Below are 22,387 nucleotides of genomic sequence, written 5' to 3' on the forward strand. Positions count from 1 at the left end.
CCCAACCAAAAGACAAAGACTGGCTGAATGGATACAAAAACAAGACCCCTATATATGTTGTCTACAAGAGGCCCACCTCAAAACAAGGGACACATACAGACTGAAAGTGAAGGGCTGGAAAAAGATATTCCATGCAAATAGAGACCAAAAGAAAGCAAGAGTAGCAATAATCATATCAGATAAAATAGACTTTAAAACAAAGGCTGTGAAAAGAGACAAAGAAGGACACTACATAATGATCAAAGGATCAATCCAAGAAGAAGATATAACAATTATAAAAATATATGCACCCAACATAGGAGCACCACAATATGTAAGACAAATGCTAACAAGTATGAAAGGGGAAATTAACAATAACACAATAATAGTGGGAGACTTTAACACCCCACTCACACCTATGGATAGATCAACTAAACAGAAAATTAACAAGGAAACACAAACTTTAAATGATACAATAGACCAGTTAGACATAATTGATATCTATAGAACATTTCACCCCAAAACAATGAATTTCACCTTTTTCTCAAGCGCACATGGAACCTTGTCCAGAATAGATTACATCCTGGGCCATATATCTAGCTTTGGTAAATTCAAAAATATTGAAATCATTCCAAGCATCTTTTCTGACCACAATGCAGTAACATTAGATCTCAGTTACAGGAGAAAAACTATTTTGAAATTCCAACATATGGATGCTGAACAACACGCTGCTGAATAATCAAAAAATCACAGAAGAAATCAAAAACGAAATCAAAATATACACAGAAAGGAATGAAAATGAAAACACAACAACCCAAAACCTGTGGGACACTGTAAAAGCAGTGCTAAGGGGAAGGTTCATAGCAATACAGGCATACCTCAAGAAACAAGAAAAAAGTCAAATAAATAACCTAACTCTACACCTAAAGCAACTAGAAAAGGAAGAAATGGAGAACCCCAGAGTTAGTACAAGGAAAGAAATCTTAAAAATTAGGGCAGAAATAAATGCAAAAGAAACAAAAGAGACCATATCAAAAATCAACAAAGCCAAAAGCTGGTTCTTTGAAAGGATAAATAAAACTGACAAACCATTAGCCAGACTCATCAAGAAACAAAAGGTGAAAACTCAAATCAATAAAATTAGAAATGAAAATGGAGAGATCACAACAGACAACACAGAAATACAAAGGATCATAAGAGACTACTATCAGCAATTATATGCCAGTAAAATGGAAAACTTGGAAGAAATGGACAAATTCTTATAAAAGTACAACTTTCCAAACCTGAACCAGGAAGAAATAGAAAATCTTAACAGACCCATCACAAGCACGGAAATTTAAACTGTAATCTGAAGTCTTCCAGCAAACAAAAGCCCAGGTCCAGATGGCTTCACACCTGAATTCTACCAAAAATTTAGAGAAGAGCTAACGCCTATCCTACTCAAACTCTTCCAGAAAATTGCAGAGGAAGGTAAACTTCCAAACTCATTCTATGAGGTCACCATCACCCTAATACCAAAACCTGACAAAGATGCCACAAAAAAAGAATACAGGCCAATATCACTGATGAACATAGATGCAAAAATCCTCAACAAAATTCTAGCACTCAGAATCCAACAACACATTTAAAAGATCATACACCATGACCAAGTGGGCTTTATCCCAGGGATGCAAGGATTCTTCAATATCTGCAAATCAATCGGTGTAATACACCACATTAACAAACTGAAAAACAAAAGCCATATGATTATCTCAATAGATGCAGAGAGAGCCTTTGACAAAATTCAGCATCCATTTATGATTAAAAAAAAAAAACTCTCCAGAAAGCAGGAATAGAAGGAACATACCTTAACATAATAAAAGCTATATATGACAAACCCACAGCAAACATTATCCATGGCTCAGAGGTTAAAGCATCTGCCTGCAATGTGGGAGACCTGGGTTCGATCCCTGGGTCAGGAAGATCCCCTGGAGAAGGAAATGGGGACCCACTCCTGTATTCTTGCCTGGAGAATCCCATGGACAGAGGAGCCTGGCAGGCTAGTCTATGGGGTCGCAAAGAGTCGGACATGACTGACCGACTTCACTTTCACTTTAAAGTCAGGAACAAGACAAGGGTGTCCACTTTCACCACTACTATTCAACATAGTTTTGGAACTTTTGGCCACAGCAATCAGAGCAGAAAAAGAAATAAAAGGATTCCAAATTGGGAAAGAAGAAGTAAAACTCTCACTGTTTGCAGATGACATGATCCTCTACATAGAAAACCTAAAGACTCCACCAGAAAATTACTAGAGCTAATCAATGAATATAGTAAAGTTGCAGGATATAAAAGCAACACACAGAAATCCCTTGCATTCCTATACACTAATAATGAGAAAATAGAAAGAGAAATTAAGGAAACAATTCCATTCACCATTACAACGAAAAGAATAAAATACTTAGGAATATATCTACCTAAAGAAACAAAAGACCTATATATAGAAAACTATAAAACACTGGTGAAAGAAATCAAAGAGGACACTAATAGATGGAGAAATATACCCTGTTTATGGATCAGAAGAATCAATATAGTGAAAACGAGTACACTACCCAAAGCAATCTATAGATTTGATGCAATCCCTATCAAGCTACCAACGGTATTTTACACAGAGCTAGAACAAATAATTTCACAATTTGTATGGAAACAGAAAAAACCTCGAATAGCCAAAGCAATCTTGAGAAAGAAGAATGGAACTGGAGAAATCAACCTGCCTGACTTCAGGCTATACTACACAGCCACAGTCATCAAGACAGTATGGTACCAGCACAAAGACAGAAATATAGATCAACGGAACAAAATAGAAAGCCCAGAGATAAACCCACACACCTATGGACACCTTATCTTTGACAAAGGAGGCAAGAATATACAATGGAGAAAAGACAATCTCTTTAACAAATGGTGCTGGGAAAACTGGTCAACCACTTGTAAAACAATGAAACTAAAACACTTTCTAACACCATACACAAAAATAAACTCAAAATGGATTAAAGATCTAAACGTAAGACCAGAAACTATAAAACTCCTAGAGGAAAACATAGGCAAAACACTCTCCGACATAAATCACAGCAGGATCCTCTATGACCCACCTCCCAGAATATTGGAAATAAAAGCAAAAATAAACAAATGGGACCTAATTAAAATTAAAAGCCTCTGTACAACAAAGGAAACTATAAGCAAGGTGAAAAGACAGTCTTCAAATGGGAGAAAATAATAGCAAATTACGCACTGACAAAGAATTAATCTCAGAAATATACAAGCAACTCCCACAGCTCAATTCCAGGAAAATAAACGACCCAATCAAAAAATGAGCCAAAGAACTAAACAGACATTTCTCCAAAGAAGACATACAGATGGCTAACAAACACATGAAAAGATGCTCAACATCACTCATTATCAGAGAAATGCAAATCAAACCACAATGTGGTACCATTTCACACCAGTCAGGTTGGCTGTGATCCAAAAGTCTACAAACAATAAATGCTGGAGAGGGTGTGTAGAAAAGGGAACCCTCTTACACTGTTGGTGGGAATGCAAACTAGTACAACCACTATGGAGAACAGTGTGGAGATTCCTTAAAAAACTGGAAATAGAACTGCCATACGACCCAGCAATCCCACTGCTGGACATACACACCAAGGAAACCAGAATTGAAAGAGACACATGTACCTCAATGTTCATCGCAGCACTGTTTATAATAGCCAGGACATGGAAGCAACCTAGATGTCCATCAGCAGACAAATGGATAAGAAAGCTGTGGTACATATACACAATGGAGTACTACTCAGCCATTAAAAAGAATACATTTGAATCAGTTCTAATGAGGTGGGTGAAACTGGAGCCTATTATACAGAATGACGTAAGCCAGAAAGAAAAACACCAATACTGTATACTAACACATATATATGGAATTTAGAAAGATGGTAATGACAACCCTGTATGAGAGACAGCAAAAGAGACACAGATGTGTAGAACAGTCTTTTGGACTCTGTGGGAAGGGCAAGGGTAGGATGATTTGGAAGAATGGCATTGAAACATGTATAATATCATATGTGAAATGAATTGCCAGTCCAGGTTCAATGCATGATACAGGATGCTTGGGGCTGGTGCACTGGGATGACCCAGAAGGATGGTATGGGGAGGGAGGTGGGAGGGGTTTCAGGATGGGGAACACGTGTACACCCATGGTGGATTCATGTTGATGTATGGCAAAACCAATACAATATTGTAAAGTAATTAGCTTCCAATTAAAATAAATAAATTTATATTTTAAAAAAAGAAAGAAATGGGAATACCAGACCACCTGACCTGCCTCCTGAGAAATCTGTGTGTGGGTCAGGAAGCAACGGTTAGAACTGGACATGGAACAACAGACTGGTTCCAAATAGGAAAAGGAGTACATCAAGGCTATATATTGTCACCATACTTATTTAACTTATATGCAGAGTACATCATGAGAAATGCTGGGCTGAAAGAAGCACAAGCTGGAATCAAGATTGCCTGGAGAAATATCAATAACCTCAGATATGCAGATGACACCACCCTTATGGCAGAAAGTGAAGAACTAAAGAGCCTCTTGATGAAAATTAAAGAGGTGAGTGAAAAAGTTGACTTAAAGCTCAACATTCAGAAAACTAAGATCATGGCATCTGGTCCCATGACTTCATGGCAAATAGATGGGGAAACAGTGCAAACAGTTGCAGACTTTATTTTGGGGGGCTCCAAAATCGCTGCAGGTGGTGACTTCAGCCATGGAATTAAAAGACGCTTACTCCTTGGTAGGAAAGTTATGACCAACCTAGACAGCATATTATAAAGCAGAGACATTACTTTGCCAATAAAAGCCTGTCTAGTCAAAGCTATGGTTTTTCTAGTAGTCATGTATGGATATGAGAGTTGGACTATAAAGAAAGCTAAGAAAATAAAGTCTGTCACTGTTTCCATTGTTTCCCCTTCTATTTGCCATGAAGTGATGGGACCAGATGCTATGATCTTCATTTCTTGAATACTGAGTTTTAAGCCAGCTTTTTCACTCTCCTCTCTCACCTTCATCAAGTGGCTCTTTAGTTCCTCTTCACTTTCTGCCATTAGGTGGTGTCATCTGCCTATCTCAGGTTATCACTATTTCTCCCAGCAATCTTGATTCCAGCTTGACCTTCATCCAGCCCAGCATTTCACATGATGTACTTGGCATATAAGTCAAATAAGGGGTGTTTTGGGACTGAGCCTTAAACCTGTCAGGTCCCACTAACCCTAGTGAGGGTCAGAACTAAATGTTGATGTTCTGATGTTGGAGGACACCCAGCTGATGCTGCAGGATTTGTTGGTGTGTTTAAAAAAATTCCACACATTTGGTGTCAGCAGTATTGTATTAAGTGAGTATGTAAAGAGAAACAGAAGCTTTCCCTACGCAATGATACACCAAAATATAATCATTAACCCATAAAAGAAAACATAAAAAATAAACTTCTAAGTGCTCTTCTGTTTACATTTTTTAGTCCCAAAGTTATTTGAAGCCTTCTACCATTTAAGAGATATTAGCCTTATTTCTTTCACCAAGAGAAAGAAACACTGGCAAAATGTTTTGTCAAGCCTGATTCCCTTTTCTAAAACATATGTGGGAAATTAAAATACACCCAAGAGAAGGTAAATAGTTTTTCCAACCAATGATGACAGTCAAAGCACAGGTTTCTAATTAAGTCCACATTAGTTTTTTGAACAGCAGAATAAACGGACTTCCAACCCATCCATTTTCTAATTGTTTTTCTCTGTTGATGTTATTAACCAGGGTTTGGAGTTTCAACATATTTATTGAGCTGCTTCCTAAGGGATGTGTTCAAATTCTACTTCTACTCCATTAGAGTGCCAGAGTGATGTTTAATTTATGCTCCAGGGAAGAACAATTCTTTCTCCAAACCATTCGGGTAATAATTAGGTGCTTTGATTTCTCCTAAGTGAAGAGGAACTAAAAAGCCTCATGATGAAAGTGAAAGAGGAGAGTGAAAAAGTTGGCTTAAAGCTCAACATTCAGAAAACGAAGATCATGGCAACTGGTCCCATCACTTCATGGCAAATAGATGGGGAAACAGTGGAAACACTGTCAGACTTTATTTTGGGGGGCTCCAAAATCACTGCAGATGGTGATTGTAGCCATGAAATCAAAAGACACTTACTCTTTGGAAGGAAAGTTACGACCAGCCTAGATAGCATATTCAAAAGCAGAGACGTTACTTTGCCAACAAAGATCCATCTAGTCAAGGCTATGGTTTTTCCAGTGGTCATGTATGGATGTGAGAGTTGGACTGTGAAGAGAGCTGCTGCTGCTGCTGCTGCTGCTGCTGCTGCTGCTGCTAAGTTGCTTCAGTCATGTCCGACTCTGTGTGACCCCATAGATGGCAGCCGACCAGGCTCTGCCGTCCGTGGGATTCTCCAGGCAAGAACACTGGAGTGGGTTGCCATTTGCTTCTCCAATGCATGAAAGTGAAAAGTGAAAGTGAAGTTGCTCAGTCATGTCCGACTTCGCGACCCCAAGGACTGCAGCAGACCAGGCTCTGCCATCCATGGGATTTTCCAGGCAAGAGTACTGGAGTGGGGTGCCATATTGATGCTTTTGAACTGTGGTGTTGGAGAAGACTCTTGGGAGTCCCTTGGACTGCCAGGAGATCCAACCAGTCCATTCTGAAGGAGATCAACCCTGGGATTTCTTTGGAAGGAATGATGCTAAAGCTGAACCTCTAGTACTTTGGCCACCTCATGCAAAGAGTTGACTCATTGGAAAAGACTCTGATGCTGGGAGGGATTGGGGGCGTGAGGAGAAGAGGACGACAGAGGATGAGATGGCTGGATGGCATCACCGACTGGATGGATGTGAGTTTGAGTGAACTCCAGGAGTTGGTGATGGACAGGGAGGCCTGGCATGCTGCTATTCATGGGGTTGCAAAGAGTTGAACACGACTGAGTGACTGAACTGAACTGAACTGAATATATTCTAAGGGCAACTTTCTGCAAGGCACCCAGGAGAGAATAGCTGGAGGAGCCTTGTTAATTAAAGGGAGGCTTCCAAGTTGTTGAACATTTTGTATAACAACTTTCCCATTGGAAAAGAAATGCATTTTGTATAACAACTATCCCCATGGAAAAGAAATGCAAAAAAGCAAAATGGCTGTCTGGGGAGGCCTTACAAATAGCTGTGAAAAGAAGAGAAGTGAAAAGCAAGGGAGAAAAGGAAAGATATAAGCATCTGAATGCAGAGTTCCAAAGAATAGCAAGAAGAGATAAGAAAGCCTTCTTCAGCAATCAATGCAAAGAAATAGAGGAAAACAACAGAATGGGAAAGACTAGAGATCTCTTCAAGAAAATTAGAGATACCAAGGGAACATTTCATGCAAAGATGGGCTCGATAAAGGACAGAAATGGTATGGACCTAACAGAAGCAGAAGATATTAAGAAGAGGTGGCAAGAATACACAGAAGAACTGTACAAAAAAGATCTTCACAACGCAGATAATCACGATGGTGTGATCACTCAGCTAGAGCCAGACATCCTGGAATGTGAAGTCAAGTGGGCCTTAGAAAGCATCACTACAAACAAACCTAGTGGAGGTGATAGAATTCCAGTGAGCTATTTCAAATCCTGAAGGATCATGCTGTGAAAGTGCTGCACTCAATATGCCAGCAAACTGGAAAACTCAGCAGTGGCCACTGGACTGGAAAAGGGCAGTTTTCATTCCAATCCCAAAGAAAGACATTGCCAAAGAATGCTCAAACTACCGCACAATTGCACTCATCTCACATGCTAGTAAAGTACTGCTTAAAATTCTCCAAGCCAGGCTTCAGCAATACGTGAACCGTGAACTTCCAGATGTTCAAGCTGGTTTTAGAAAAGGCAGAGGAATCAGAGATCAAATTGCCAACATCTGCTGGATCATGGAAAAGGCACAAGAGTTCCAGAAAAACAACTATTTCTGCTTTATTGACTATGCCAAAGCCTTTGACTGTGTGGATCACAATAAACTGTGGAAAGTTCTGAAAGAGATGGGAATCCCAGACCACTTGACCTGCCTCTTGAGAAATCTGTATGCAGGTCAGGAAGAAACAGTTAGAACTGGACATGGAACAACAGACTGGTTCCAAATAGGAAAAGGAGTATGTCAAGGCTGTATATTGTCACCCTGCTTATTTAACTTATATGCAGAGTACATCATGAGAAACGCTGGACTGGAAGAAGCACAAGCTGGAATCAAGATTGCCAGGAGAAATATCAATAACCTCAGATATGCAGATGACACCACTCTTATAGCAGAAAGTGAAGAGGAACTCAAAAGCCTCTTGATGAAAGTGAAAGAGGAGAGTGAAAAAGTTGGCTTAAAGCTCAACATTCAGAAAATGAAGATCATGGCATCCGGCCATCACTTCATGGGAAATAGATGGGGAAACAGTGGAAACACTGTCAGACTTTATTTTGGGGGGCTCCAAAATCACTGCAGATGGTGATTGCAGCCATGAAATGAAAAGACGCTTACTCTTTGGAAGAAAAGTTAAGATCAACCTAGATAGCATATTCAAAAGCAGAGACATTACTTTGCCAACAAAGGTCTGTCTAGTCAAGGCTATGGTTTTTCTAGTGGTCATGTATGGATGTGAGAGTTGGACTGTGAAGAAGCCTGAGCGCCGAAGAATTGATGCTTTTGAACTGTGGTGTTGGAGAAGACTCTTGAGAGTCCCTTGGACTGCAAGGAGATCCAACCAGTCCATTCTGAAGGACATCAGCCCTGGAATTTACTTGAAAGGAATGATCCTAAAGCTGAAACTCCAGTACTTTGGCCACCTCATGCGGAGAGTTGACTCATTGGAAAAGACTCTGATGCTGGGAGGGACTGGGGGCAGGAGGAGAAGGGGACGACAGATGGCCGGATAGCATCACTGACTCGATGGCTGTGAATCTGAGTGAACTCCGGGAGTTGGTGATGGACAGGGAGGCCTGGAGTGCTGCAATTCATGGGGTCGCAAAGAGTCAGACACAACTGAGCAACTGAAATGAACTGAACTGAACTGATAACAACTTTCACACCTTGTATGATGAGACATTACACAACTAACCGAGGGCAGAGAAAAAGCCAAAAGCAGCCCAGCTATTTCAATATATGTCTCACCTGCTTTGCAAGTTCACTTTGCAATGGTCTTCAGTTACAGGGCCATGGCCCTTTAAAATGGTTATTCCTGAGTGTTACAGTGGCCTATGGTCAAACTAAAGTCTCCCAGAAATTCTCAAGAAATTGTGTTTGGGTTGAAAGGAAGTAAAACTATGTTTGGGTTGACATTTTTGTTACCTACTTTGTATGGCACTTTTTGTTAGCAGTTAGTCTCACAAAAATATTATTTATCTTTTAAAAATGCTTATCAGCCTTAGGAACAAGGAAATTAACACATCCTCCATCTAATACCCTGCTAGCCTCACCATCAAACATCATTTTCATGGGCAAAGAACTTCCAGTGGGATAAGCGGCCATCACCAGAGGGGAAAAAAGCTCGAAAAGATTAGTACAAGTGAAGTCTATACATTTGCAACTTACTGATGTTCTTAGTCTCTTAACCACAGTGAATGTGACTATGGGTGTTCATAATATCTCCCTCAGGGGGCCTCTAGGTAAAATCTTTACCCTTGTGAATGGCCAGACACGCCACAGCCCACCATGGTTCGCAGGAAGACAAACCAGATGTACGATGGAGAGAATGAAGTCAGCAAGGAGAAGTAAGCTCCCCACAGGAACGAGATGAACAAAATCTGAAGCAACAAAAGGAGATGTTAATTGGATCTGCCCCCATGGAAGGGCAGGAAGACACTTAACTCCTGAAGGTGATTTTTAATCTCATCCAAATATTTGCTTCTCTGTGGAGCTAAACTTTAGAGAACTCACTAATCTCTTATAATCATCAGAAAATATAATCCATATCATTTTATTGTCTGAAAGCCCCAAGTTTCTAAGTTTAGACCATTCATCAAAACTCGTTCAAGATGTCCACCCTCATAGGTGGCAGGAAAGTGAACATGTAAATCAAGATGCAAAACTCACCCTCCCAGCAAACAGGGATGGCAGGACCACAACAAAACATGAGTATGAGAATATAAGGAGAGTGAGTACAAGGAGAAATTTTAAGGGATTTTCTTTTTTTGTAATTATAAAAGTTTATAGCAGAAGATATGGAAAAAAGAAAAGATATGCTTCTCCAACCCAGAGAAAATACTATTAACACAGTTTTACCCTATTTTCACTGATTCTAAGGGAAAATATATCCTTAATAGTTGCAAAATATTACAGTGAAAAGACATACCATAACACACATAATATAATGAAATGCATAAACCTTTCCCCTATATTGACTGTTGGGATAGTTTTATATTTTCTCTTAAAATCAGCTGAGACACTGTGCATAAATCTTTGGGATTCTCTTATGGTCTAAATAGAATAGATTTCTGGAAGGCAAACTGTCAGATAGGGAGAATGGGTATTCTCAAGATTCTTGGTTTATGCTGCCAAATTGAGGGTCAGAAAAATTATATCAATTGTTCATGAGGGTGTCTGGACACTTGCAGTGTTCTTCAAGAAAAAGAAAAATTCCTTATGGATCTGACGTTTGATATGGCTTTGACAATGAAAAAAAATTGTCTTGCTATGTAATTTTGCTTCTGATAACTCCTGTGATTGAACGCTTTTCAAGGTTTCTTGACAATGTGTATGTCTTCTTTTGTAAAATGCCTTTTTGTGCTCTCTACTTTTTTTTTTTTTGCAAAATTTGTGTTTTCATATTCACTTGTCAAAATCTATGATATTTTGTGCACTTTGAAACACACATCCAAGCCTATGACTGCTCTCGTTTGTATTTACACCTAGAGAAGTCTTCCCTACCAAAAATCAGACAAGATAGATAGATCTGGGTTTATTATCAGAAAACATAGTTCTGTGTCTTGATGTTCAATTTCAGTATGTGTGATATCAAGCAAGTGGGTTAGTTTCAAAGCTATACCCAAGTTAACTAACGTGAAACTGCTTCATATATGTTTATACATGCAGTCCCCACATTTTATCTGCTGTGTTCTAACTACGCACATCCATCAGTGGCACACCTGGGCTACAGGGATCAGCTATGGGAACAAATATCTTGGGGAAAGATGACAAAGCAAAAGGACAAGCTGTCGGAGGACATTTCCATACTCTCTCACTTGGGTAGTTATAGAAAAACGTCCATGAAAGAAAAGCAGTGGTAGGCCTTCCCTGGAGGTCAGGTGGCTAAGACTCCAACCTCCCAATGCAGGGGGCCCTGGTTTCATTCTGGGTCAGGGAACTAGATCCCATATAATGCAACTAAGAGTTCACACACTGCAACTAAAGATCCTACATACCACAACAAAGATCAAAGATCCTGTGTGCCCCAACTAATACCTGCTGCAGCCAAATAAATAAATACCAAAAAAAGAAAAACAGTGGTCACGTCACCACAAAAGAATACACAAAAGAAAATTCCCGATAACCCTTAAAGCCAGCCTACCTTCCAGCGGCCATATCTGTCAGCCAAGAGGCCAAAGAGGATGCTGAATACCATGTAGCCGAAAAACACCATCTGGAGGAAGGGTGAGAAGAAGTTATCCTCTAAGCAGCATTTTTACAATGTGTTAATTTACCGCATTAAGCATTCATCCATCTAAACAAAGAAGATTGGAAATGTGGGTGGGGTTGGAAGTTGAAAAACAGGCTTTCACAAAACTCTCCCCTGACTCTTTAAGATGTCAGAGGCTGATGATTGCCACACCTGAAATCGTTGACACCAGGTAGAAGCAGGGGTCCTAGGAAAAAAAAGCATTTCTTCCACAGGGAACTAATAAGAAAATATTCATATTTATACTTGAAAAACAAAAGCTGTCCTTTTCTTCTGTGCACTGTTCTCTCTAGGACATGACTGAGAAGGGAAAAGCCAATGTTTTCAATGCCACGCCTGGGACGAATGCCATACCATGACAAAATCTAATCCTCAGCAACATGGCAAAAATGAACACAATGTGTCACAGTCTGCATAAACCCAAATTCATTAGCTATGAAGGGCTCTTGCTCTGGAGTAATTTTCTTTCTGATAATTGGTATTCACATGGCCTTTTTTTTTTTTGAAAGATGATGATCATTGATAGCAAGATTTTCTGCCTCTTGGTGGGGTGTTAAAATTTTCCCTCCACCCTTCTATACTCTATGGCTGGTCTAATAATTAAATTGATTTAAGATAAATTGACACATTGAGGGGCTTCCTAGGTGGCGCTAGTGGTAAAGAACCTACTTGCCAATGCAGGAGATGTAAGAGACACAGGTTTGGTCCCTGAGTCGGAAACATCCCCTGGAGGAAGGCATGGCAACCCATTCCAAGATTCTTTTCTTTCTTTTTTCCACTCCAGTATTCTTGCCTGGAGAATCCTATGGACAGAGGAGACTGGTGGGCTATAGTCCATGTGGTGGCAAAGAGTCAGACCCAACTGAAGCAACTTAGCATGCAAGACAGCTTGAGAGGAGAAAAGCAAGTTTAATTTTATATGTACAAGAATCCCATAAAAATATAAGACCCAAGGGCACATTGGACAGTTGAGGCTTATATGGCACTTTGAGCTGAGGAACAGGAGGGCGCCTGGGACTTCAAAGGGGAGGAGGGTCATTCACAGGACAATGAGAAGAACAGATGTCTGGTAATTAGATGTCTGTGCTGCCACATGGATAGGTCATTCAGATGAAAGTTATCTCTGGCAATAACTCTCTCTCTCTCTGAGCCAGGCTCCCTATCTAAATTTTTTTATGTAGTTAAGGGAAATGTAAAAGTTTCTCTTGAGTCTGCTTGGTCTCAAGTGCCTTCAGTTCAAAATAACCCGCATGCCAAAGCAGTACACTTTGGGGTCACATATCGTGCTCCCTTTTGGTTGTTGTTATTCAGTTGCAATATCGTGTCCACTGTTTTGCAACTTTATGGGCTGTAGCCTGCCAGGCTCCTCTGTCCTACGGTTTTCCCAGACAAAAATACTCAGGTAGGTAGACATTCCCTTCTCCAGATAATCTTCCCAACCCAGGGATCAAACCCATGTCTCCTTCATGGGCAGGCAGATTCTATACCATCTGAGCCACTAGGGAAGCCCCCTTTTCCCTTTTACTCTTCTTCTAATGGCTTTCCTTGTCAAATATGTATCTCTTTTAACGTCAACTCTAGGTCAGCCACTTGAGTTTTTTTTTTTAACTCATATCAGTTTGTGAATCCCCAAATTTGGCTAAGGCTCACTTTCTCTGATTTGTGTCTCTTCTGGGCTCTTGCTAGGGTCTGGAAAATGAGCAGTTCAAGGTTACCTCCCTAGAGGAAAAGAGAAAAGGGAGAAAGGCCTCAAATGCTAGTTTGGGAACCAAAACAGCAGGTGGAGAGGGATTCCATGGCCCTCCGGCAGGGGGATGAGGGAGGGGAGCGGAAACCCTGGGTCCTCAGTTGCTTCATTCTCAGCACAGGAAGCAGGCACTCACTGTGGTCACGAGTGCCACCTGCCAGTTCTCCAGCTGCCATTCACAGCGGATGACAGGAGACACAACCGCTATTAACATGATCTCCATGGCCTCGGCAACCTCAAAAAGAAGGAAGGAAAACACTGTGTCAAAGTGCTAGCCTGTTGTCAGTGCTTCCCATGTCTGCCTGTCATCCTTCTAGTCCTAACCTCCTCCTTCCTGTCCCCCACTTAGGGAGGATTTACCTATTATATACCCACTCAGCCCTGCTGGTTGGATAAAGAAGTACAGAACAACTTTGGCTTTCACGGATGTAGCATTTATGGTTTGAACAATTTTGAAAGGCTCCCTCAAAATTTATGACATGTATTCCCTTGTGATATTTCATGTTTTTGCATTTAACACTATGAGGGTGTTGTGTTGGGGCCATTTAGTTGGTAGCTGACCCAAGTTATTCAGCAGCATCCACGTCAACCCAACATTGCTGTCGAATACTTGTCATCCTTGAGATCTCAGGGCATATCCTTTGCAAATGGATTGTTGAAATAGTCCCTGATTTCAAGAGGCTGCAATGGGGAGGCAAGATTCATGAAAGTTGGAAAATAAGCAATGAATACAAAACAATAAGAGCTCATCATCAGGAAAGAATGACTGCTTAGTAAAATTAGTGTAAGATGTGTTACTAAATATTTATATTTTCTATTGAAAGAAATATCTTCCTCTGTCCATATCTTGTAATTCATTCCAGGATGAGTTTATCTCCCAGGGAAAGGAAGAAGTAGATGCTAGATGATAAAAATTCAATGCAATAATGAACAAGGAAGATTCCAAGATCATTCTGAGGTTTTCTACCTAGAGGAAGAGATGAATAATGATATGATTGACAGGGACTGAAGGACATTAAGAGAAAAAAAGGGAAATTATAGGGAGGGAAAGGTGCATTTGTTTGAGACACATTCTATGAATAATAACAGGATATCTGTATGGGGTGTTTATTATGGTACTTCGTGTATTTGTGTAACTTGAAGGTCTGGGATGAAACAGGCATGGCTAATGTTAGCTAATATGCAGGAATTTGAAATATATCATAATGGCTCAATTCTCCTTGGAGAGTATTATAGTCATGTTTAGAATTCAAATAGCTGGTATGTTTTAGTCCAAAAAATATCATGTGTAAGAGGTGGCCTGATGATCTCAGAAGAAAACTTAGGTATTAAACTTACCTCCTTTACTAATAGAGAGCAGTTAGGTCAGTATTAATCTGGACTCCACTTCTCTCAAGAGTCTTAGAAGGAAATAAGTCAATAAGGGACAAGGCTCTGTCCCACTCTGATTTAACAGCCATATGGGAGAAGGACCAGCCAGAAGCTAGGGGCAGTCATGAAGGAGCAGCCCTGCAAAAGAAGATCTCAGAAGACCTTAGAGACGCCTGAGACCTAGGGGCCCTTGTCATGGCTGAGACTGTCGTGCTGCCGTTACACACACATCCCAGACATGTGGGGCCCTGGACTCCAGCTACCTTCAGTGGCACCAACAAACCTTCAGGGGTGCCAGTTACAGGGTCGGTGAATCTATAATCACAGCAGCTATCCAGGTTATAGTTATGCATAAAATGTTGAGAACCATGCGTCTAATTTGACTTAGAATGATACCATAGGCTTCTCTTTCTCTTTCCAGTGTTTAAACCTTTTTTAAAAAGTGAGTATTGACAAATGAACTTATTTACAAGACAGAAATAGACTCGTGACATAGAAAATAAACTTCTGATTACCAGAAGGGAAAGGGCAGGAAAGGGATAAATTAGAAGTCTGGGATTAACAGATACACACTCCTATATCCAACTGTAAATCAGCTCTAAGCACTCACCCCTGTGCTGCCCATGATCAGAAACAGGGCAATGTGGAAACGTCCGAAGCCGATGGTCTCCACGGCTTCTTCCACGGTGAACGTCTTTGACTCTAACAAGGAAAAACAAGTGAAAGGAACAGCCTCTGTGGGGAGGCAATGTGTATGGCTTATCACTCACTCTGGAGGACGTTGGAAAACCAATTTGTTGCTATAAAAATAGTAAATACAGAGAAGAGAGGGAATTCAGCAGTAACTTGAGGACCGGAAACTTCTGTGGTCCCCTTACCTCTCGGCCGTGGCTCTGGGGTCGCTAGGTTCAGCTCCCGAAGGCTGATGATCGTGACTGGCTCTGTCTGCTTGGCTGTCATCTTTCAAACGGTGTGGATGCCCCACACGGCTGTCCTGCAGGAGACAGGAGAGGGAAGATGCAGGGAACTGGGGAAGGAAGAAGGAAAGAAATAAAATCGCGTGCATATTCTCCTTTACTCTTCAAAGAAAATCAGTACAGTTGGCATTGTAATTTATCACCATTTTACAAGTGGAAAACCTGCAACATGGAGGAGTTAAATCATGGAGAGGTTGAATGGCCAAATGAAAGAATTGAGTCCTAGCGGCTAGTAATCAACCTGGAGTCAGGGGCCAGGTGAGCTCTTGACAGTTTAACCAGTAGTGTTCTCTGACTGGGAATGAGGGTGGGCTTTGCTAAAGAGAAATAAGCACAATAGCCAATGCTTTACTGCTCCATAAATGCTATGGTTTACAGTATAATCAGATATTATGGCGTGCTTTCTCACCTTATTTTCATTTAATTCTGACAAAAACCCATAGAGTTCCTTTTTATCCCTTCACCTTGGGTATTTAATCCTTAAAAAAAAAAAAATTAACCCTAAACATCAAAACAAGAATAAAACAAGGAAAGCTGAAATTAGTGGGGAAAAATTTTAAATAGGTTTATAATAGTAATTTCATTCTACAGCCCTGGTAGAATAAACAGACACCCTAATCTATTCTCACTAATTATACTGTTAGCAATAATGTTGGTATCATTATTTTGATACCTACATATTGTAGGATAAAGCAATTATGTTATTATTATTAGGAACCAAGATTTCAGTGTAAGAGAAAAAATATACAAAAATCAAAAGTTATGTGAACACTTTACTTATAATTTTGAATTGGAAATATCCATGAATTCATTATGTATTATAGACACACACACATATATATATACATATATACACACATATATATACATATAAAAAAGAAAAATTGCTGCAAAGAATTAAAGCCCAAAGATATAAAAATCCAATGTTCATAGGATTACTAAAATGGTAATCTCACTGATCATCTTTGGAGAATACTAAGAAAACAACTCATTCTGAAAACTAGTAAGAATCTTGCCTTTCTTGTACAAATTGTCTGTATTTTAGAGTAGCCAAACAGTCTGTGAAAGAAAAGTATTCTTCATTTCAGCTAAAACATACAGAAATAAGGATGGAATTAAAGTTAATGATTTTGCAACTCCTAACAAAATAAAGGATCCAGGTAATGATCATCAATGGCTGATAAACTAGGTAAAAAGCTGATAGAGAACTTTATTCAAATAGATAAGATTGATAACACCCCTGACCCCATTGACATTGGCCCCTCATGCCACTGAAGATGATCAGAGGCAACATGGCTCCTGATGAGATGCCCAAAGGAGAATATACAACATTCCCTGTGATGCAGTCTCATAAAAAGAAACTGACCGTGAGTCTGATTAAGCCTCTAGCTCTACCTACCATTTTATACTTCCTGTAGTTCAGAAGTACAGGACTTCCTTGCAGCTCAAATGGTAAAGAATCTGCCTGTGATACAGGAGAGCAGAGTTTGATCCCTGGGTCGGGAAGATTCCCTGGAGAAGAGAATGGCAATCCACTCCAGTATTCTTGCCTGGAGAAGACAGAAGCCTGGCAGGCTACAGTCAATGGGGTCACAAGGAGTCGGACACAACTGAGTGACTAACACACACACACCATTTTATACAGAGAATGAAGAAACAATGCTGAACTACACAACATGGATGCAAAAAGAAAAATCCAAAATGCCAGAAGTTCTACAGGTTAATGACCCAACTTCTTCAATAAATAAGTGGAAAGGAAAAAAAAGGAGAGGAGAACCTATAGACTAACAGAAAAGAGACAAACCAACCAAATAAATGAGTTAATTTGCCTGGATCTTCAGTCAAACAAATCAACTATAAAACAACAACAACAAGAGAATGAGATGACAAAGATGACAGAAAATCAGGGAAATTTAAGTTTGGAAGTTTGATGATATTAAAGAATTACTGATGACATCATTAGGTGGGACAATGACATTATGACTATGGTAGAAAAAAATCCTTATATTTTAGAGATATATGCTGAAATATTTAGATACAACAATGTTTGGGATTTGTTTTAAAATAATTCAATGGTGGGTTAGGAATAGAGTGCAGAAGGAAATGGATGTGTAGATGAAAAAAGAATGGCCTTATAGTAAAAATTATTTAAGAAGGGTAGTGAGTACATTGGGGTTTGACTGTCCTCTGCTTTTGCAGATGTGTGACGTTTTTCAAAATAAATGGTTCCAAAAAGGAGGTTCTGAGATTTGTATGTAACTTTTCCAATATCAGACCACTAGTTAAGTAGCAAAAGCAGAACTCAAAGACCCCCTTTTCCCAGAACATAAATAGCTGCAGAGCATTTGCAGAGAAGCAAGTCAAGGTCATCAATGTTTGCCAAGTGCCACCTCTGTATCTTTGTGTGGGCTCCTGGGGAGGGTTTGTAGGAGCGTCCAACACACTCCCTGCCCTAAGGAGCTTTTAATCTAGCTGGGGACACCAAAGATACACAAAAAAACAACCATACTGTAAAGTAGATATTATTTGTTTCCTTAAAACTCTGTCACAGACACACAAATATTCCAGATGGAAGCGAAATCAATAATGCTCAGAAATGAGTTCACAAAATCCTCTCTCCCAAAGGAGATCATGAAAAGTACAAAAGGCTGTTATTTTCACAGAGTGGAAAAAGTAAAAATAATTGGTCTCTTGGACCATCTGAGAGGCTGAAATTCACAAAGATGGAATGTTCCAGAAATACCTAATGCTCTCTTTCCAAATGTTGTCCAAATACCTTTTGGAGGGGTGTTCTTTACCTGGTAACTTTTAAAAAACTTTTGAGAAAAGTCACCTTTGGTTAATTATCAAAAGGACTTCAGTACACATTAAAAATTAGCTATGACTGAATATCATGTTTCCAGATGAAATGAAGTACTAACTTAACCAAAATATGACAATGAGATTACTCAGTGAGAATTAGATGGTGGTGATGGCTGTACAAACTTGTGACTATACTAAAAATCACTGAATTATATATACTCTAAAATGGTGAATTTTATTATATGTCAATTATATCCAATTTTTTTCCTCTAAAGAACAGGCATGCATATCATGACAGCAGACTTAAAAACTGAGAGTGAGTATGGCCATTTATAGTGTTAGAGTGGATCAGACAGGGAAGAATCTACCTGCAATGTGGGAGACCTGGGTTCAGTCCCTGGGTTGGGACGATCCCCTGGAGGAGGGCATGGCAACCCGCTCCAGTACTCTTGCCTGGAGAATCCCCATGGACAGAGGAGTCTGGCAGGCTACAATACATAGGGTTGCAAAGAGTCAGACATGACTGAGAGACTAAGCACAGCACAGTGTTAGAGAATAAAACAATTTAGTCTGGTGGGGAAATAATTTTTTTTAAACCCCAGTAAGTTCATCTTAAGTTCAGTTACAACTAAAATGCTTAACAGTAAATTCAATCTTCAATCAACACTTAATCTCTGCCAGTCGAGTTTTATGACTTCTCATACCAATCTAAACATGTTTCACAATTTTAAAGATCATAAAGTCTTACATTTTAGAAGAGTAATAAAGCGGTCTTTCAGCGAGTCTGCTCACTAAAATATTGAGTGGCAGGAAGAGAAACCCAGGAAATCTACCACTTACTACCAAGTAGACGAGTTTTAATTTAATGTGTTTATTTTAACTGATTAGGTAGCTCTGTGGGTCATAAACACCCTACAAACTTCCCTTCTCTTATCAGCAAAGTGATTCATCACAGACGGCCTGGCAAAAGCTGTCAGGTCCATGATAATTGCTTCACAGGATCTCTTGAATTAAAGCTGATCGCGGGAAAGGAGATTCACATTTGTGATTTCATGTTTCTCTTTTTTTAGTATTTTTTTAAATGTATTTGGCTGCACCAAGTCTTAGTTGCAGCACACTGGATCTTCAACCTTCATTGGAGCACACAGGATCTTTAGTTGTGGCATGTTGGATCTAGTTCCCTGATCAGGAATCAAATCCGAACCCCTGCTTTGGGAGCACAGAGTCTTGGCCACTGGATGACCAGGAGAGTCCTCATCTATTTCTTGACTGAAGAAGAGAATCGTAATATTTGCTTTCCATGATATAGCAAGAACTATGCCCTCAAATTAAAACAAGTTACCATTCTCCTCTATTGAATTTGAAAAAATACAAAAGATCAATTATACCCAGTGTAGGAACTCCCCTAGTGGTCCACTGGTTACAGCTCTGTGCTTCCAATGCAGGGCGCGCAGGTTCCCTCTCTGGTTGGGAACTAAGATCCCACATGCTGTGCGGTGCAACCAGAATAAACAAAAAAACAACACTACCCAGTGTAACTGAAATAGGCACTTATATTGATAGGAGAGTACACGGCTACAGCCTTTCCAGAAGGCAGTTGGGCAAAGATGAAAGAATGTCAACTAAGCAGTTTCACTTCTCGAGTTCATCCTATGAGATAATCAAAAAGGTAGATGAAGATAGTGTATGAAAACTCAGCACACTGTTATTTTAATGACGATTGTCGAGGAGTGACCAAACAAATTGTACTACAATACACTCTTAGAATGCCATTTAAAACCTCTTAGGTGAAAGTCTATTTGGTGCTAAACAGCATTTCCCAAAATATATGTACCTAAAGCATATACAGTATCAGACTTTACTTTTTGGGCTCCAAAATCACTGCAGATGGTGACTGCAGCCATGAAATTAAAAGACACCTACTCCTTGGAAGAAAAGTTATGACCAACCTAGACAGCATATTCAAAAGCAGAGACATTGCTTTGCCAACAAAGGTCTGTCTAGTCAAGGCTATGGCTTTTCCTGTGGTCATGTATGGATGTGAGAGTTGGACTGTGAAGAAGGCTGAGCGCCGAAGAATTGATGCTTTTGAACTGTGGTGTTGGAGAAGACTCTTGAGAGTCCCTTGGACTGCAAGGAGATCCAACCAGTCCATTCTGAAGGAGATCAACCCTGGGATTTCTTTGGAAGGAATGATGCTAAAGCTGAAGCTCCAGTACTTTGGCCACCTCATGCAAAGAGTTGACTCATTGGAAAAGATTCTGATGCTGGGAGGGATTGGGGGCGGGAGGAAAAGGGGACGGCGGAGGATGAGATGGCTGGATTGCATCACCGACTCGATGAACGTGGGTTTGAGTGAACTTCAGGAGATGGTGATGGACAGGGAGGCCTGGCGTGCTGCAATTCATGGGGGTCTCAAAGAGTCGGACATGACTGAGTGACTGAACTAAACTGAACTGAATTGAAAGGGTATATACAATGATCCCAGTTCATAAAATTTCATTTAAATATGTACTCATATAGAAATTTCAGGAGATATGTCTGAAACTGTGTTTTGTCTTTCAACAAATATTTATGGAACACCACCATGTATCAGACAATAAAATATAGTGAAAAGGGTTCCTGTCCCCAAAGCACTTACAAACGGGGGACAAAGTCAAGTATTCAGATGGGAGCCACGTGGTCCAGGGGTGGTAGGCAGAGGTTGCTTTGGCAACGTAAGGGAGGCCCTGCTCTGCCCAGTCCTGGGACCTAGGGCAGCCAGTCTTAAAGGACTGAGGAGGTCTGAAGGACGAGAATTTGGCCAAGAGGAAAAGGTGAGGAAAAAATTACCTGGCTGGTAGAATTTAGGGTGGCTTTTTCTTTCTTCCTTTTATACTTTTCTGCATTGTTTAATTTTTAGAAAGGCTATGCCTGTTACCATGAAAGTTCTGGAAGAAATGAACCAATGAAAATGCCCAGTTGATGTGTCATAGGGCTCCCTAAGTCACTGACACCTGTGCCAGGAGCCCCACCTGCCCTCCACCACTGGCCTTAACCTCCTGGGTCAGGATAGGCTCTTGACCTGGAAACAATCAAGTCATTGACTGGCCACAAGTCTAGAGGGTGGCCTGGCACAGAAAGCCCCCATTGCTAGTGCTGGTGGTTGCACAATTTTGTGTAACTAAATTATAAAATTAATGCCACTGAACTGTTTGCTTTATAATTGCTGCAAAGGTAAATTTTATGTGTATTTTTAGCACAATTTCAAAAATTAAAAGAATAAGAAGAGCCATTATATAGGTAGTAGACGTCTGCAGTTGATACAAACCATAAATTCAAGAAAAAAATGTTAAGATCCTAGTGGAATAATGAGCACATTATATAACCAGGCAATTCCCAAGAGAAATTGCAAATAAAACTGGAAAATTGTTCACACCTGTAATAACTGACCAAGTTATAGAAATTAAAATCTTTAGGTATCCTCTGTGTGTGTGTGTGTGTGTGTGTGTGTGTGTGTGTGTGTGTGTGTGTGCATGCATGCATGTTTGCTTAGTCGCTCAGTCTGGTTTGACTCTTTGTGACTCCACGGACTATAGCCCACCAGGCTCCTCTGTCCATGGGGATTCTCTGGGCAAGAATATTGTAGTGAGTTGCCATGCCCTCCTCCAGGGATCTTCCAAACCCAGGGATCGAAGCCACGTCTCCCACATCACAGGTGAATTCTTTACCATCTGAGCCATAAAGTAAACGTAGGAAGAAGGAGGAAGAGAAGAGGAAGAGAGGGAAGAAGGAGAGAAGGGGGAAGGAGGAAAGAAAAGGCAGGATAAAGGAGGGAA

The 22,387-nt window shown here is 40.2% G+C and overlaps 1 protein-coding gene across 1 annotated transcript in view; it reads right to left on the reverse strand.

Annotated features, from left to right (window-relative positions):
* The window catches only part of SVOPL (SVOP like), a 97,167-nt gene extending 81,417 nt beyond the window's left edge, over positions 1-15,750 (reverse strand). Inside the window, exons 1-5 of the mRNA XM_068972426.1 lie at positions 15,669-15,750; positions 15,401-15,492; positions 13,556-13,654; positions 11,565-11,636; positions 9,677-9,801 (exon numbers count right to left, since the gene is read on the reverse strand). Of these exons, the coding sequence (XP_068828527.1) occupies positions 9,677-9,801; positions 11,565-11,636; positions 13,556-13,654; positions 15,401-15,492; positions 15,669-15,750 (470 nt within the window). The remainder of the gene's footprint in view (positions 1-9,676; positions 9,802-11,564; positions 11,637-13,555; positions 13,655-15,400; positions 15,493-15,668) is intronic.
* Positions 15,751-22,387: the final 6,637 nt, after the last annotated feature.

The sequence above is a fragment of the Capricornis sumatraensis genome, chromosome 5 (assembly GCF_032405125.1).
Source record: "Capricornis sumatraensis isolate serow.1 chromosome 5, serow.2, whole genome shotgun sequence".
In the NCBI taxonomy this organism is placed as follows: Eukaryota; Metazoa; Chordata; class Mammalia; order Artiodactyla; family Bovidae; genus Capricornis; species Capricornis sumatraensis.